Source organism: Nanorana parkeri, unplaced genomic scaffold (assembly GCF_000935625.1).
Source record: "Nanorana parkeri isolate BGI_ZX_2015 unplaced genomic scaffold, ASM93562v1 scaffold199, whole genome shotgun sequence".
Classification (NCBI taxonomy): domain Eukaryota; kingdom Metazoa; phylum Chordata; class Amphibia; order Anura; family Dicroglossidae; genus Nanorana; species Nanorana parkeri.
The window spans coordinates 1,628,343-1,645,461 of NW_017306467.1; the positions used below are offsets into that span (position 1 = coordinate 1,628,343).

General features: G+C 43.5%; 1 protein-coding gene across 1 annotated transcript in view; it reads left to right on the forward strand.

Moving 5' to 3' along the window:
- The window catches only part of ASCC2 (activating signal cointegrator 1 complex subunit 2), a 41,065-nt gene that overhangs the window by 9,521 nt on the left and 14,425 nt on the right, over positions 1-17,119 (forward strand). The window contains exons 6-11 of the mRNA XM_018555523.1: positions 349-456; positions 541-653; positions 3,516-3,590; positions 13,345-13,452; positions 13,540-13,608; positions 16,340-16,414. Of these exons, the coding sequence (XP_018411025.1) occupies positions 349-456; positions 541-653; positions 3,516-3,590; positions 13,345-13,452; positions 13,540-13,608; positions 16,340-16,414 (548 nt within the window). The remainder of the gene's footprint in view (positions 1-348; positions 457-540; positions 654-3,515; positions 3,591-13,344; positions 13,453-13,539; positions 13,609-16,339; positions 16,415-17,119) is intronic.

A 17,119-nucleotide genomic window follows, 5' to 3' on the forward strand; every position in this document is an offset into this window, starting at 1 on the left:
TACTTATGTTTAGGAGTAATAAAAATGTTTAGAAATATATTTTCTTTTGTTCTGGTAAATATGAAACTTTCAGCCTTATAAAGATCCTCTTGTGTCCAACTAAGGTGCTAAGAGCGAGGAGCAGTGAAGCCTTATCGTTCAGTACTACTAAGCAGAGCCTATGTGTGTAATGAATAAATATGGCTGTCCTGATAAGGTTTTAAAACTAATACCTAAGAATTTTCTAATATTATTTTGAGTTAATCATTGTGCATTGGGTTTACTGTCCCTTCAACGTATTCAGTTTCTTCTAGAAGATGATCTTAATGACCTCTACCCTATATGTCTCTTTTACACAATCCTCAAAAGGTCTTCAGCTCCATTATGAAGGTTTGTGGGCTTCAGCAGGATGATTGTAAAGAACCCCTGAAGCTTGGAGATGAGAAACGTACATCGCCTCTAGATATGGCAGAGCAGGTCAGTCTATTATGTTTGTTTTGCTGAAGGAAGAACATTTTCCCTTATTCTCATAACTCTGTAATTTCTTTGATTTCATTCCAGGAACTGCAGGATACAGTCTTTTATCTCTGTGACACATCCAGTACAATTTGGTCCTTTCTAGAAATCTTTCCATCTGCCTCTCAGACTTTACAAAAACACAATTTCTTGAGTAGGTATGTAAGTAGGGCAAATGGGTTTGTTTTCACTGGTACTGTTTTTTTTAAGCTTGTGATGCAAAAAAGTTATCCTTACATTTATTAGACACTGAATATGTGTTCATACTTCTGTAATTGGGAAAAGACATGTGTAGCAATGCATATTTCTTGAGTGAGGGTAATAGCTATCACAACTTGGCCACCTGAAGCTATGGTATATCTTTATTTCCTGGGGCTCAACTATCCAGCACATATAGTACTACAAGTACCACAACTACTATACTTAAACACACACACACACACACGCGCGTATGTACGTAATGTATTATTCTGATATTGTTACTGGTTTTGTCCTGGTACAGCCAACTTGGTTGTACACCTAGCAGACCGGATCTGACCTTACCCATTTTGATCCAGTTTTTTTGCCTTCTGTTTAGTATTGACCAGTGCTTTGCAGTTGTGATAGTACTTCTATGTGATTGACAATAATGATGGGATCTGCTCACTTTTCCCACTTGAGCTTGCCATGCGCCAGTAGAGTTTTATTCGAAAGTTTTTTGTTACAGAGCTTTGGTTTGATTTTCTTATGGTTAGCGGGGTCTAAACGACCGTAGTGACAAGGAAAATCGAAGGAGCAGGATGGAAATGTTTATTTTCTTATCTGAACAAAGGAAACTCTAACTGTGAATGTGATTTTGGTTCTGGGAAATTGGTACACATTGTAATGATCTTGCGCTAGGCACAAAAGAAACTCCCAGGGTCAACTAAGATACATTCCAGTATTAAAAACAACCCATAGACCTCAGGAATCTAGGAGATACATGTATGGCCAAGGGTACATCTATCCACCTTACCACCGATCAAAGTCAGTCAGACTAGACATCGTTTTTTAACTCTTTGACAGGAAACTGTCAGCTATGTGTTCAGTAATGTTTTTGCATGTCTCTGATCAGTAATAAATAGATACATTTCTTTAAATTCTGACATTGTAGTTTGTCCCAGCCGATGATTAACCCTTGAGCTGCCTTCGTCTGTAAGACAGTTCGCACACTTTTTTCTTTTTTGCACAAAAGAAACTCGTTTAATACATCTTAGATTCCCTGAAAGCATCAGCTCTGGACGAATTGTTTTAAGAGCTATGGAATGAAATGATTTGACTTCATAAGAAGAACTAATGCGCTGACTAACGATTTTGAACAAACATTTCAATTAAATTCGAACAGTGTATGGCCAACTTTAGCTCAGTGATCTAGATATATGTTGTCCATGAGCTTCTCATAAAGGCATCCTATTAGGAATGAAAAATGCTTATCTTTCAAAGTTTTTGCATGTTTTATAAACCCTGCGATAATATATCCAAGGCAGTCATGCAAGACCAGTCAAGTACAGTGGTACCTTGGTTAACGAACGGTTCTGTTCGCGAACAAGAAGTTTCGCAAAATTTTGCTCCCGTTCGCGAAATCCACATCGTGTAACGAACACAACCGCAGCCATCTTCCCTGCTCTGGCACATGGTCGTGGCTTCCTCTAGTCGAGATCACAGTCTGATTACAGTTTGATTTGGTTCGCGACCAGAATCGTGGAACGAATTAAGTTCGTGAACCGAGGTACCACTATGTGTTTTTAGATGACTCATTACAAATTCTGTCTTTACCTCTGATTTGGTTGACCTTCCATATGGTAGACCATATACAAGACACAGGCCACTTGGTTCTTGCACTTTCCGTGATAAAACTGGAGCTGCAAGACAAATTGCTCCATGCAAGCCCATAGCAATGCCTTTTATCTTTCATTAAGGATTATATTTGCTTTCATAGGAGTCACAGTAGCATAGATATAGTATTTCATACAGAGGATTGAGAGGATACAGTATTTTATATTGAGGATATTCGGTCATTAGCTTTATAGGACCGCAACACTACAAGGAAGATTCTTTTATGGCTGTCCATATACAGCAGATCTGTCACCAATAATGATTTTCCTTTTTTAAAGAACACAACTTTATTTAACAGAAAAGAGAGTCTATAAATGAATCTTCATCTCAAACACATCTTTAAATACAGCCTAAATACATGTTCCCAATAGAATACATAAGTGCTTTTCAGACACTTGCATTTATGATGAGACACATTTCATTTGACTAGATTGGCAAAATGTAGTTGAACATACCAGAAATACAGCATTCAGATTTTTTTATTTTTTTTAAAAACATCACGGACTACCCTGAAATGATGTATAACATGCAGGAAAGTGCACAACAATATATCGCAGGGCTGGGCAAACTTCAGCCCTCCAGCTGTGGTGCATTGCAAGACTCTGACAGCCACAGGTATGACTTCCAGAGGCACATGCATAACGGGATTTATAGTTTCACCAGGCCTGGAGTTTGCCCACTCCTGATATATTGAGTATGAATGTGTGTTTCTTGTGTTCACCCAAAATACATGCAGATTGGTTTTTAAAAATCTCTACCATAAAAGTTTTAAACCTTGTAGTGCCCAATTATTGAGTATTTGGTTATGGATGGCAGCCAGGCACCTGCATTCACAATAGAGACTCTAGTAAGTGCACACATTTTCATACTTTCAACTGAGAAAAACTGCTGCTTACACTATGGGGTCTGTTTATTAATCTTTCGCTCAGCCAATACGCTGGGCGAATACCCAAACGTGGCATTTCCGCCACCGTTGTTTAGCTGGGTGGAAGATTTATAAATAGACCCCTATGTATGTAAGTACAGAGCATAAGATCATGAATTCTTTTTTTCACCCCTGGTGTGAACCTGCCCTAACAGGTATTTACTGGGTAATAGGTGTATTTATCATGTAGAAGAACCTTATTTGCTGAAACAGTTGATTGGATGCATTCTTTTCTTTTCAGTCTGAGTTCCTTTTATGAATTATGTTGCCCGGAGCTGGAATCTGCAATTATAAAGAGGAAGTTTGCGGATAAAAGGTGAAAAAAATCTGCATATTCAGTCTCAAAGCTATCGCTATTATTTCTGTACATGTTGTTTCTCCAAGTGAAACTAAGAAACATTTGTGCTCCAAATCCATATAATCAACACCTGCCATGTGATCATTAATTTCTAAAGCAGAAATAAAATAAACAGCTGACAGAAAATGCTTAACATACAAACCCACTAATGATTACAATGTTATGTGCTGATAATAGTACAGATTCTTTCTTTGCATCAGCATATTGCAAGAAAAGCAAGGATTACCATTTGCAATGTTAGACTATTGTTCCACTGTACTAAACAGTGCAGAAATATATCAGAATGAATGCTCGTAAGAGCCTAATATTGTTAGAATAAGGCCTCATTCAAACTGCCGTACAATATGCTGCATATAGATGCGTGCAGCGTATATTCGCATATGCAAATAAATGGCTCCATACACATAGCTGCTTATGGAGCCATATATTTGTGCTGCATAAAGATGCGCAAAAAAAATGGAACCGAGATGTGTCCGGGCTCGGAATTTCTGCGGAGTTTTTTTCCACGCGCATATACGCGTGTGCACACGTATGTGCGTATAGTACATTAAAATTTCTTTTAAAAATGTTGCAGTCTGGGGTTGCATACAGTGCACGCATATATACGCAATATACAATTTTGCTCGTGTTTTGTGTGTGCATGAGGCCTTAGTCAGATGCACAATGAAAAGGTTGGTTGTGCAAATTTAAAATGGTATCTTTTTTTTTTTTGCAACAGATTATAACAGCGTTTCTCAACCCTTTTACCCCTGAGGAACCCTTGAAATAATTTTCAGGCCTTGGACAATGCCTGATTAAAGCAGTTCATTGGTGGTCAGTGGGAAGAATGCCCCCCTTTCAATGATGGTCAAAATGCCACCCTTACAGATAGCTAAAAAATAAATAAATTGGTGTCATGCCACTATCTCTGACAAATGGCATTGGCCCCAGAACTCAGAACTGCTGGCACCATTAGCTTGGTAGTCAGCCACAGCTTAAGGAACCACTAGCAACCTATGGAGGAACGCTAGGATTCCATGGAACCCTTGATGAGACTGGCTGGATTATATCAGGATTAGAATTGTAAATTGTAGCAATATAGAGTAATAACTACTACTATAAATAAATCCCATATTCTAATTGCTGGGTATAAAAATAAATTGCAGTCCATGGCTGGAATGCAGTTCAGTAACTTTTCTGACAATGACCTGCTTTCTCAGTTGGTAGTAGAACATGACATAAACTGCCCAGGATGTAGAAGAACATATACTTGCCACAAAACGCTAAATCTTGGGTAAGTCCTCTAGACCCGTGGTTCTCAACTGGTTTTGGGTCACGACCCAGTGGGTCGCTGCATGCCTTCCACTGCACTAAGTGAGCGCAGCACTGTCAGTTCTGGGGCCGTGCAGCCATTCAAAAAATGCTGCCTGGCACCAAGTGTCAGCTTGAGGTGGAGTGGCTAGAGCTATGGCCGTGAGGGAGCTCCATCAATATGTGCATTGCTTACAGCTCCCTCGTGTGACTGGAGTGACGTCACATTCTGGCTCCCTACACCTCTACAGGGAGTGCAAAGGAGCTGTGCAAACAATGCACGTATGGATGGAGCTCTGTCACAGCACAGCAGCCCACATTAAATTGTGTATGTGGTTGTGTGTCTGTCAGTGTTTTAATCTCAAACTACCACACAATCGAACCTACTGTTCGTTCTGGTGCGGGAGGTGCATTGTGTTGCCATTAATTTGAATGGTACCCCAAACACACCTCCCACCCAAGTTTGATCGCTTGCACTGGAATATGCGGTACCGCAATGCTGTATTTTCCAGTGTGGTGCGACTTGGGTCGCGACATAATGACCAAAGACAAATGTGGGTCCTGAGGTTATACTGGTTGAGAACCACTGCTCTGGACTAACCATTCTCTAATTAAAACCAGCATAATAATTTGCAGCGATTGTCCCTAAGACACTGAGGGGTCCTTTTTGTATGTCCAGCACATCCAGAGACTCAATTTTGTGCTTCCAGTGTTCATTATATGTTATCTACAGTTAGTGGACCCAAGTTGGGGCACAGAGAATAACAACTTTTACTTAAATATAAGGGTGGAGAAGGACAAGGTGTTAAGCAGCATCTGGTTTATCTGGCCAGAGAATAAAACAGTAGGGTATTAACCTTATCTGATAACATTCCATCCTACTTAGTGTATTTCTACTTTTGCAGCCAAATTAGGATAACACCTATTTTAAATTTTGTTACATGTTCCCATTCACATAGCATAACTTAAAACATGTATATAAAAATCAGTACTTGCTCTTTTTCTGGGAACTCCAAAACTGAAGTTTTTCTTTCTTCCCCCCCCCCCAATTTAATATCTTTAATTTTCTTTTCTCGTCATTACAAGGGGTGGAGTTGATGTTTATCAAAATGAACCCTGTCTACTGTGATGTTAGACCTCTTTATCATTTGTAAACTAGATTTGAATCCTGTTTGTCCGAACAAAGGGTTAAAGATCTAGAAGAGGGGCGTGGCCAGCAGCCGCATGTAGTCGGACGTGTCCCGGAGAGCTCTCCCACCATCCATCCTGGAAATAACCTGCAGGGCTTACCCAGATACCCGTGTACCTCTCCGGCTTACCTAAGTGTCGTGGACCCCGGCGACCTGCTCCGGTGAGCTGTGGAACCGCGTGTTGACACGAGGGGATGTCTAAGAAGAAAGACAGTAGAGGCCTCACGATCCAAGATGGCGGTGGCGGCTCGCATCCTGCACTTCCCACCCCCAGTAAGCAAACGGGGGACAGGAACAGGGATGCTGCGGTGAGGCTGGAGCGCTTCGCCCGCCATCCGGACACACCGGCCAAGGCACGCCGACTCTCCTATTCCGCAGACCGTGCCATAAGAGGGATATGGGGCCTGACTCCTCACACATCTCTGACTCAGAGGACCCGGACGATGCCGCAGTGACTGTGAGTACAGTGTCTAAGAATCTGAAGGGCCCTAAAGCATCTAAAACGAAATCTAAGCCGACTGAGCCTACCATCTCAGATGTTTTCTCGGCTGTACAGCTATGCAACGCTGCGCTGACATCTCTCACAGATCAGGTGCAGGGGATGAGGGCCGACATATCCTTCATGCGCCATGATCTGCAGAAAGTGCGGGACCGCACTTCTGCCCTGGAGGGTAGGGTGAGTGGGCTGGAAGATACTACGACCCCATTGCTCTCAGATGTGAAAACGGCATTACACGATATTTCTGCACACACCCTGAAAATGGACGATGTCCGGGCTGTCGGCATTCCGGAACGCACAGAAGGGGCTAATGCCACTGACCTACATGGAATCCTGGCTCTGTGAAGTTTGTGAAGTTTTTGGGAAGACCTACTTGTCCCCTTTGTTTGCTGTGGAAAGAGCTCACAGAGTTCCCTCTCGCCCTTTACCACCTGGGAACCTGCCTAGGCCCATGTTGATCCGGCTTCTGAATTACCGGGATAAAGAACGCATCCTGCGAAAGGCATGGGACATGGGGGAAATCTCTCTGGCCGGCTCTAAGATTATGCTATTTCCTGATTTTTCGCAGGAGGTGCAACGTCACAGAGCTAAATTCATGGATGTCAAGAAGCGTCTCCAACATCTCCATCTGTCCTACTCCATGATCTATCCTGCAAGGCTACGTGTGATCGCTGCTGGAGAAACCCACTTTTTTGACAACCCCTCTCAAGCTTCATCCTGGCTGGATAAATTTGACCATCGGCCACCTGAGGGCTTGGCTATCCGCATGGAGCGGATTCTTTTTTTTCAGCTCCAAAGTATGGTTACCCACCTCATCTAGCTGTGCGTGGGAGATGACCTCTCCACCTCTATGTTGTTGGCTCTGCCGCATTGGAAGGAGTCCCTATGCTGTTTTGGTTCTGTTATGGGATGCCTACGATGCCGTGGCCTGTTGCCATCTTTCCCCGAAGGTTTCCCTGCGTGGACGATTCTACCCCGGGGCTTTGCTTTTTGCTCAAGTTGTACTACATTATAACTTTGTCCCTGGATCTTTTCTTTTTTCTTTTTTCTTTTTTTTTTTTTCCTTTGGTTGCTCCATATGCCATTGATGGTTTTTCGACGAGACCAGCTATGCCTAGTGATGCCCACTGGAGGCCTTTGTGGACTGGTTTCGGTGTGTCCTCCTATTGTTAGCCCTTACCTGCTGCCAGATGTTATGCATTGCCTATGTCTGACCATCAAGTGACACTTGTCTCCTGGAATGTGTGGGGGTTGGGGGATGCAGCGAAGCGACGCTCTGTTTTTGATTGTGTTATGAGGGTTAAACCGTCTGTTATATGCCTGCAGGAGACGCATCTGACCAGGGATACCTATGGTACCCTGAACAGGCGCTTTTTTCAAACCACTGTAATATCTAAATTGCCTTGGCTTCCTGAAATAAGCTAACTTGCTATTCTCTGCTTCCAATGATAATAACGATACAATGGTTAAAAGAAGCAATGGTCTTATTTATTTATACACAAATCTAACCAAACATATTAAAAGATACAAACAGATACAATAAGACAATCAAGAGAATACTTTACACAGCAAGTCCGTCCTCTGGTTCCTATATCCTGGCTGGGCTCAAAAAGAGAGAGCAATATTGCCGCGCACGGACTTTTATCCCATTCATACACATACATCGACACCCCCTTTACCCAGAATTCCGCATGTCCCTTAAATGTCTTTCGGCCAATCGGCATGGTCCTTCACATTTGTCCACATGCACTGTAGTCCTCCAGCAGGGGGCACCATCGTACTGCAGATCATTCCTTGGCCTAGGTCAACACCTTGTCCTTTTGATCTTTAGACAATGGCCAGTCACATTCATATGCAAAATCCGGATATCTTGAACATGTCTTCCCAATGTGCCTAAACCCTTATCAACACCACAGGGTGCAACGCTTGATGTCTTGTCCCGATGAAGAAATGTCACCTTTCCCATCTCCCCTGCCATGCCCCAGGCATGAACAACACACAGTTGGTCTCTTTGATGAGCAATGCAATCAAGATTTGAAGATATCTGTTCGGCAGCTTTCGTACATGAAAATGTTGTACACTCCAACAACCACCTACCACTCCTGCTACTCTTCTTACTCCAGAGGGGTCTCAATTCTCATTCATAAAAATTTGCCGTTCTCCTGCAAGCAGATTAAAGTAGACAAAGCGGGACGATATGTATTTATTCATTGTCATATTTTAGAACTAACGTGTGTTATTGCCTCCATTTATATCCCACCGCCATTCTCCAATGCTGTGCTCCAAGACCTGGCTCGCTTCCTGGCGGATAAACTGCCGATTCCGGTCCTAGTGGTGGGTGACTTTTACGGTGTCTTGAACCCGGGTCTCGATAGGTTCCCCCATAATTTGGCACGGGATCTAGCGCCTGACACCCCTCTCAGCAGGCTATGCACGGAAATGGGGTTGGTGGACTTGTGGCGTCTAACCCATCCTGAGGATTTGCAATATACTTGCCACTCCAAGTCGCATAACTCCCTCTCACGAATTGATTTAGCCATGGGCACGCCTGAAATACTCCCGTATGTCACTTTGGTAGAAATACACCCGAGATATCTCTCTGACCACTCCATGCTATGTGTCCGGATACGCTTGGGCAGACGCCAGTCACAATTTCCCTGGCGACTACACCCGTTCTGGTTGACGCTATTTCAGGATTGCGCAGCATTGGAGAATGACGTTCGATTTTTCCTGTCGGTTAATACCCCTTCCTCGCCTGTTGGAGTGGTGTGGGACACCTTGAAAGCTTACCTTAGGGGACTCTTCATTAAAAATGTTAATTCCATTAAGTCTAAAACCAGACGGAGTCTATCCCAGGCTCGTCAGCGGGTGGCAGACAGCGAACGGGCGTATGTACACGCCCCCACAGCAGAGGCTAAGGCCGCCTGTTTGACAGCACAGAGCTCCCTTGATGCCCTATTGGAGGAACAGTCCCAAAATAAATTATTCTTCACCAAGCAGGTTTTTTGGGCAGAGGGGGATGCTGCGGGCAAACTGCTGGCCCAGATAGCTAGGGCTCAGCAGCCCTCAAGCTATATTGGAGCCATTTCTGACTCGGCGGGGGTTACACACTCGTGCCAAGACAAGGTGTCGGATATTTTCCGAGATTTCTATGCCTCGCTGTACCAAACAAGAGCTGGATACTCTTGAGGCCGAGCTTTTGACTTACTTGAGTGGCATCTCCCTCCCCTCTCTCTCACCGGCCGATGGCATGGACCTGGAGGCCCCTATCACTCTGGAGGAGCTGGAAACCGCTCTAACTAGCTTCCCTGCTGGTAAGGCCCCTGGTCCGGACGGGCTGCCTATTGAGGTATATAAATCCTACCCTACGACCCTTCTTCCCAACCTCCCAGAGGTTTACAATGATGCCTTCTCCACAGGTCATCTACCCGATACGATGTACGAGGCCACCATAGTTGTAATACCCAAAAAAGATAAAAACCTGCTGCTACCAGAAGCGTACAGGCCTATTTCACTTTTGAACACCGATATTAAGATTCTTGCTAAAGTGCTTGCAAACAGACTATCACAGAAAATTACGTCGGTGGTTCATTCGGATCAGTCTGGCTTTATGCCTAACAAATCCACGGCCATTAATATCCGCAGGGTGTTCCTGAACATGCAGGTCCCCGTGGACAACTCGGGCGGCAGAGCTCTACTCGCTTTGGACATTGCTAAGGCATTTGACAGTGTCGAATGGCGGTATCTGTGGGCCGTTCTGTCAGCCTTTGGCTTTGGTCCTAACTTCTGCAGATGGGTGCGCTTATTATACTGCCGCCCATCTGCAAAAATTAAGATTAATGATTCCCTGTCTTCTGCCTTTACCTTGCAGAGGGGCACCAGGCAGGGATGCCCGCTGTTGCCCTTGCTGTTTGCCCTGGCCATCGAACCTCTTGCTGCACTGGTCAGGCGCTCTGCGGATGTGGTAGGCTTTAGGAGGGGAATGCAGGAGGAAAAAATTGTCCTATATGCGGATGACGCCCTGTTATTCTTAGCGGACACGGAGGCATCTTTGTCTAATGTCATGTCTCTGCTGTCGGAATTTGCTGCATTCTACGGCCTGGCTGTCAACTGGGTTAAGTCCAACCTTCTCCCGCTGGACCCACTACGTGCTCCATTGGTTGCGACTGCGGCACATATACGGGTGAAGACAATTATCACCTATCTTGGAATCCAACTGACTGCCTCCCCAGTTGACTACCTCACTTTGAACTTACATCCCCCTTTTGACTAGATTTAAATCTCAACGTAATTCGTGGGCCAAGTTACCACTTTCGGTGGCTGGCAGGGTAAATTTAATTAAAATGATCTGGATGCCTCAGTTACTCTATGTCCTCCATAACTCACCCCTTTGGATTCCTAAAAAGACGTTCCGCTTAATTGACTGTATTTTTAGGGAAGTGGTCTGGAAGATGAAACCCCCGAGATTGCGACTAGATGTCCTGCAGCGCCCTAAGGCTTCGGGAGGGCTGGCTCTCCCCAACCCATGGTTCTTCTTCCTGGCTGCGCAATTACAACATCTCACAGCCTGGGCGGTTAAGGACCATCGATCCCAATCGTTTCAAATACTAGAATACCTGTTTCAAGGGTTGAGACCCTTACACTACTTAGACAGTGACCTATACGTTAAGACTCATGCTTCCCTCTCTACAGTGCGGTTGATGGGGCAGGTCTGGGATGCGGCCAAAACTGTAATGGGCATTTCTACCCTCACTAGATATACTCCGCTGTGGCGGAATGGTCGCCTCCCGGAGCTTCTCGCACTCCCGGGCACTGTGGATTGGTCTAACAAGGGGGTAATCTCAGTTTCTCAGATTTATCGGGAGGGTACACTGTGTGACTTCCAGCATTTGGTGGATACACACAGCCTATCCGGCATGTGGTATTTCCAGTTCCTCCAGATGACACACGCCCTAAGGTCCCAGTTCACAGGGGGTCCTCCAGTGATCTCGCCCACCCCGATACTTGATACGGTACTGTTGACCACCAACACCAAAGGGATCATCTCCTTCCTGTATGCTCATTTGCTGCTTAGGTCATCTGCTCATCTTTCGATGCAGGGAGGGTTGGGAAGGGGATGTAGGCCCCATGTCGGATGACACTTGGGAAGATGTCTTACAGGGGGTCACGCAGGTCTCTTTATCCCCCACGCATAGGCTGACTCAATTGTTTATTGTTCACAGAACGTATCGCACCCCTGAATTTTTGTTTCGCATAGGATTGAGGGCTGACTCCAGTTGTCCAAAATGTGGCTTCAGACGTGGCTCCTTAGTACATCTACTATGGAGATGCCCGAAATTGGTCCGGTACTGGGAGGGGGTCGTAGACACTCTCAACCTTGTGTTCACATCCTCCCTATCTAATTCACCATTGGTATGCGTCCTTGGCATTATAGAGGACACGGACCTCACTCAACACACGGTCCTGGCCCTTAGACGTGCATTATTCACTGCAACTAGGTTGGCAGTCCATAAATGGATATCCTCTTCCCCACCTACACTGACGATGTGGAATTGGATAGGATCATTGCATATGAGCGCATTACCTTTCAACAATGGGGCACCCTGGCACGGTTTCATTCCCTGTGGGATAATTGGTTGACATACCGTGGACAGGACATATCTGCGTAGACGGCATCCATGCTCCTCTCCTAGAGACCATTGATGTCTGTATCCCGTTACTTTGTCAAACTCGTAAGACCCCTGAATACAAGGTGGAGAGATGGATGTAGGTGTGTGTTGCGTTGTACATGTAGGGGGCTCACGAGGCTTTCACAATAATTGATATTGAATGTGCTCTTTTATAGGCGGGCGATGTGTTCTTGTCGAATTACATTATGTGGCTCTTATTGATATGGATGCTCTCTCTCTTTTTCTTTGTGTTTTTTGTTTCTGTAAATGTCTTTTGTATTTTCTATTATGCAAAAACGAATAAAAACTATCTGATTTAAAAAAAAAAAAAAAAAAGATCTAGAAGCATTCTATGTTAATGGTAGGTAATTAGCAGTCTTTCTTGGGAACAGACTCGCTCAGAAACTGTTCAGAATAGATAGCAGTCTGGCCTAAGGCCTTCTCCAAAGAAACGGCTAAAAGGTAAGAAATATATTTTAGGTATGCTGTGTGAATAGGAACATATAACAAACATATATAGTGGAGCTTTTCTCAAATTTGACTGCAAAAGTGGAAATGCACTAAGTGGAACTGAACTCAAAAATGTAAGTTTTGCTATGTTATAGGGGACATCTAGAAGTGTTCATTATGCCTAAACAGTACTCTGAACCATGTAACTTTTTGCCTTGAATTAGAAGTACTCCTTCTGGTATGTGAATTCTGATTTGGAGTGAGATCTCACTCCAAATCTCACTCCAAATCTTGGGAGATTTGGAGTGAGATTTGGTGATGCCACTACTGCTTACTGTTCTCCTTGCTGGAAGCTCTGACGTGAGGAAGCAAAGTCCTGCCTCTACCAAGATGGCTGCTTACATATAAAGACAAGGCATCGTAAGTCAGTAATGATCAGCTGTAAGGAGAAATCAAGCAATACTGGCAAAGCTTCCACAATTCATTTCCTCTTTAAATGTCCATTGGAAGACATGATTCATGCTACATGCTCTGTTTCATTAACAAACTTTCCCATCAAGTATCACAATACTAAAGTCATTCTTGCATTTTGGTGGTTCGATTTCCTTTGCTAGACTACAGGTGGATCTCTGGAGAAGATTGTGTCACTCCAGAAAGAAGTTGTTAGACATCGTTCACATCCTTATCAGCAATACCTGTCTTCAGCCCATTTTGGAACGCAGGTTAGTGGAAGCTCAATACAGCATGCTGCGCAGTGTTCCATGTTTTGAGTCTAGCCTCCTCAACCTAAACATCTTTTTGTTTTCCAGAGCAGAAAATATTCAACCCTATGTAGAGGAATTCTTGCAAATATTAACAAATCTTCTTCCAGAAAGGCGGTAAGGATTGTTAAAATGTACTTCTAAAATTTAGATTTGCAGCTCTTTGTGTTAAAATGTTTGTCAAGCCAAAAGCTTTTTAATTTTTTTTTTATTTTGTATAAAGTAGGGAAGGATCAGACCTCCTCTTGGGTCCTACATCTATTTTGGGTTCTGTTAAATATATTTGCTTTCATTTCCTGTTCTGTTCTGACCATGGATTTCGCGCACAGGAAGTTTGAGGAATTCTGCAACAGGGTCACAGACAGAAATTCAAATCTTTAAGGGGTTCTAGCCTTCCCCTACTATACTAAGAACAATCATTTTTTGCTGTCTGTTATTGTCCCCTCACTTCCTGTTAGGAAAAATGTTATCAGCAGGACAGGAAGTCATGGAAAATCCCTCTAATGCAGCCCCAGATAGCAGTAAAAACTTGAAAGAGGTTCTACCACCACCACCCTCAACAGACACTGTAATTTATAGGTAGTTAGTCTCATTGGTTTGTTAAACTTTCCCCCCTCTGTGTCCTCAAAATTAGTTTACCCTCGCACAACCCCTAGCTTGAAAGTATAACTAAAGCATCCTTTTAAAATCTGTTCAGCAAATAATATGTTAACAATATAAAAAATCCTGTTTTTTAATGGTAAGCTTATTTTTTTAAATTTACAGTGATGTGCACAGTTTTGCATAACATTAGTCAACTTCCACTTTGCACACAAGCTACACAAACATTGACAAACTGACAGATGCCTTCCCTAATGACAATGCACCCTCCGAGGGAGCACTGGTCAGTCAGAGGGGGTAACCGACTGTCCAGAAAGTGAAGATAAGTTCTTAGACACATCTCACGGCTAGATTACAAGCTGAATGTACTGATGCATCACTTCTCAGCAACTATATATTCCTAGCACAGGAAGCACATGGATGCTACTGGCAGTGTCACTAGGTCAAAATAAGGGAAAACAAATGTAACTGAAGGAAAACTGGAACAAGAGTAGGGGAAGCCATTATTTCTTGCATTTAAATGAGAACTATGAGATGAGTGATTTCCACTCACCTCATAGTTCTAGCCGACCTGTGACAATGAGACTGTCACAGGTCGGCTCAGTAGATCGGGAGATACGCTGTAATTGGTTCAGAACCACCTAATAATATAAATAAACAGCGGAATCCTGAACCAGTTATACCAATACCACAGCAGCAGCAGCCGTGAACTTGGTACTGTTTTAAACAGCCAGTAATTATTATACAGGATTTATACAGCGCCAACAGTTTGCGCAGCGCTTTACAATATAACGAAGACATTACAATCACAATACAATACAATTTCGAAGACATTACAATACAAAGACAATACAATTTCAAGACAAGATGGTAAGGAGGGCCCTGCACATGAGGTATTACAATCTAAAAGCAATGGCTTTTCACATACAAGCAATCCAGCGGCTATACAGCCACTCGATCGCTTGTGCAGGGTCGGGGAGTGTGCCCTCCCTCCGCTTGTTAGCCCCTATGTGATAGCAATAAAGTTACGTTTAAAACAAAATAATAGTGACGTATCAAAAAAATTACAAAGTGCAAAAAAATTTGTCAAAAGTCCCCTGCTCCCATGTACACACACAGTATGTGAAAACAACGATTGCGCCACACGTTACATATCGCCGCGAACGTCGGCATGAGAGCAATAATTCTAGGGCCATCAATTACAGTTAACACTAAACTGATGCGCGGTAAAACCTTTTAAAGTGTCTCCTAAGGGCAATTTTAGTTATTGTAGATTATTGCAATTTTAACAAGTTTTGGTGTCTATTTACCTGACACCACCCCATCTTTTATATTTTACCAACAAACTGGGTATTTTCTGTTTCTGTGCACTAAATTTAATTGTAGTGTATTTTATCCTAAAAATACTGGTTTGATAAACGTGCGCAAATTGCAATTAGCATTTTTTTAATGTCGCGTGATATTTGCGCACATGTTTATCAAACCAGTATTTTTAGGATAAAATACACTACAATTAAAATAAAAAATAAAAAAATTAGCATTTTTTTATTCTACAGGGCCACTGCTTTGAGAACATATAGAATTGTTTGGGGATTTTGAGCTGTTTTCTAGCCAAAAATTCAGATTTTGTTTCATGCGTTTGCAAAAGTTAGGAAATTGCTACGGACTGCAAGTAGTAAAACCAAACCTGTGCCTTGCACATACAGGACTTTCTTTACCTTCAGTCCCCTGTCAGTTCTTTCAGCCACCATGGGCAAATAAAGTACCCAAATGTCTGGGTAGCAGTATGTGACTTTCTGTGTGGTGTGGCAGCACTGGCCCAATGGTGTAATATGGCGGTGGGGAGACGATCATCCCTGTGTAAGCTCTATCTGGAGATTTGACTTGAGCTTATATGGGGCTGCTAAGGAGGGTATATGCTGCTAGGGAAGGGGCATTCAAGTGTACCTGTTGCTTTCCCCTTAATGCACATGTTTGCTTCATATTCCCAGGCACGATTTCTTTGACCAATTGTATCTATTTGAGTTACTTAAAGATTAACTAATCATTAGAGATTCTTAAATGAAGGTGGTGGATGGATGAAGGTGGTGGGGGTTCAAGTGCTGTCATGTTATGATTTACTTACTATTTAATTATTTTATATTGCATATATTTAATTATTATTATTAACCTGCCTGCCTTTTGGGAACTGTACTCGCAAGAGTGCCATTGTTGTTCATATGCCTGTGTTTTTGTATCTTGCCTGCAGGTTTCTGTGTGATTATGATGAGCAGTTCCCAGTAGCTGAGGATATCAGTTTGCTGCAACAAGTTTCCCCTTCAATGTATCCTTCGAATAATCTTATAGCAGAAAGAATTAAAAATGTACCGTTCAGTTTTGACATTTTTAGGAGACCTGTAGTGGTTGTCGGAATTAAATGATGAACGTGTTCTGGGAATCAATGTAGTGAAGCCAGTGTCAGTGTGGCTGTCAGGCATCTTGTATTTTCAGGAGAGGTCAGCAATGGTATATTTTACATTTGTGCTTATATTAACCTCTAGCCATCCGCCCGTAGTATAAAAACGGACGGACGGCACTGCTGCATTGGCGGGTTGCCGTCTCTAGAGGGCAATTTTTTTCTGCTCGCGCGCACCCCCTAGCGGGCAGGCACGGGCAGAAAAGACCCGACCATTGATGCTTATATTAACCTCTAGCCATCCGCCCGTAGTATAAAAACGGACGGACGGCACTGCTGCATTGGCGGGTTGCCGTCTCTAGAGGGCAATTTTTTTCTGCTCGCGCGCACCCCCTAGCGGGCAGGCACGGGCAGAAAAGACCCGACCATTGCACACACCCGTTACCGGGTGTTTCACATATAGGTCCATAGCCCGCCGATCGCCTATATGTGCTCGTTCGCGTACCGCCCCATCTCTGCTTCATCAGCTTCTTTTGGGGTCCACAGGTGACATTAGGGGTCCTAGAGACCCCTAATGTCTCCATAAAGAGGACCTGTCAGTGTGCCTTTGCTATTATATAGGGGGATTGTTAT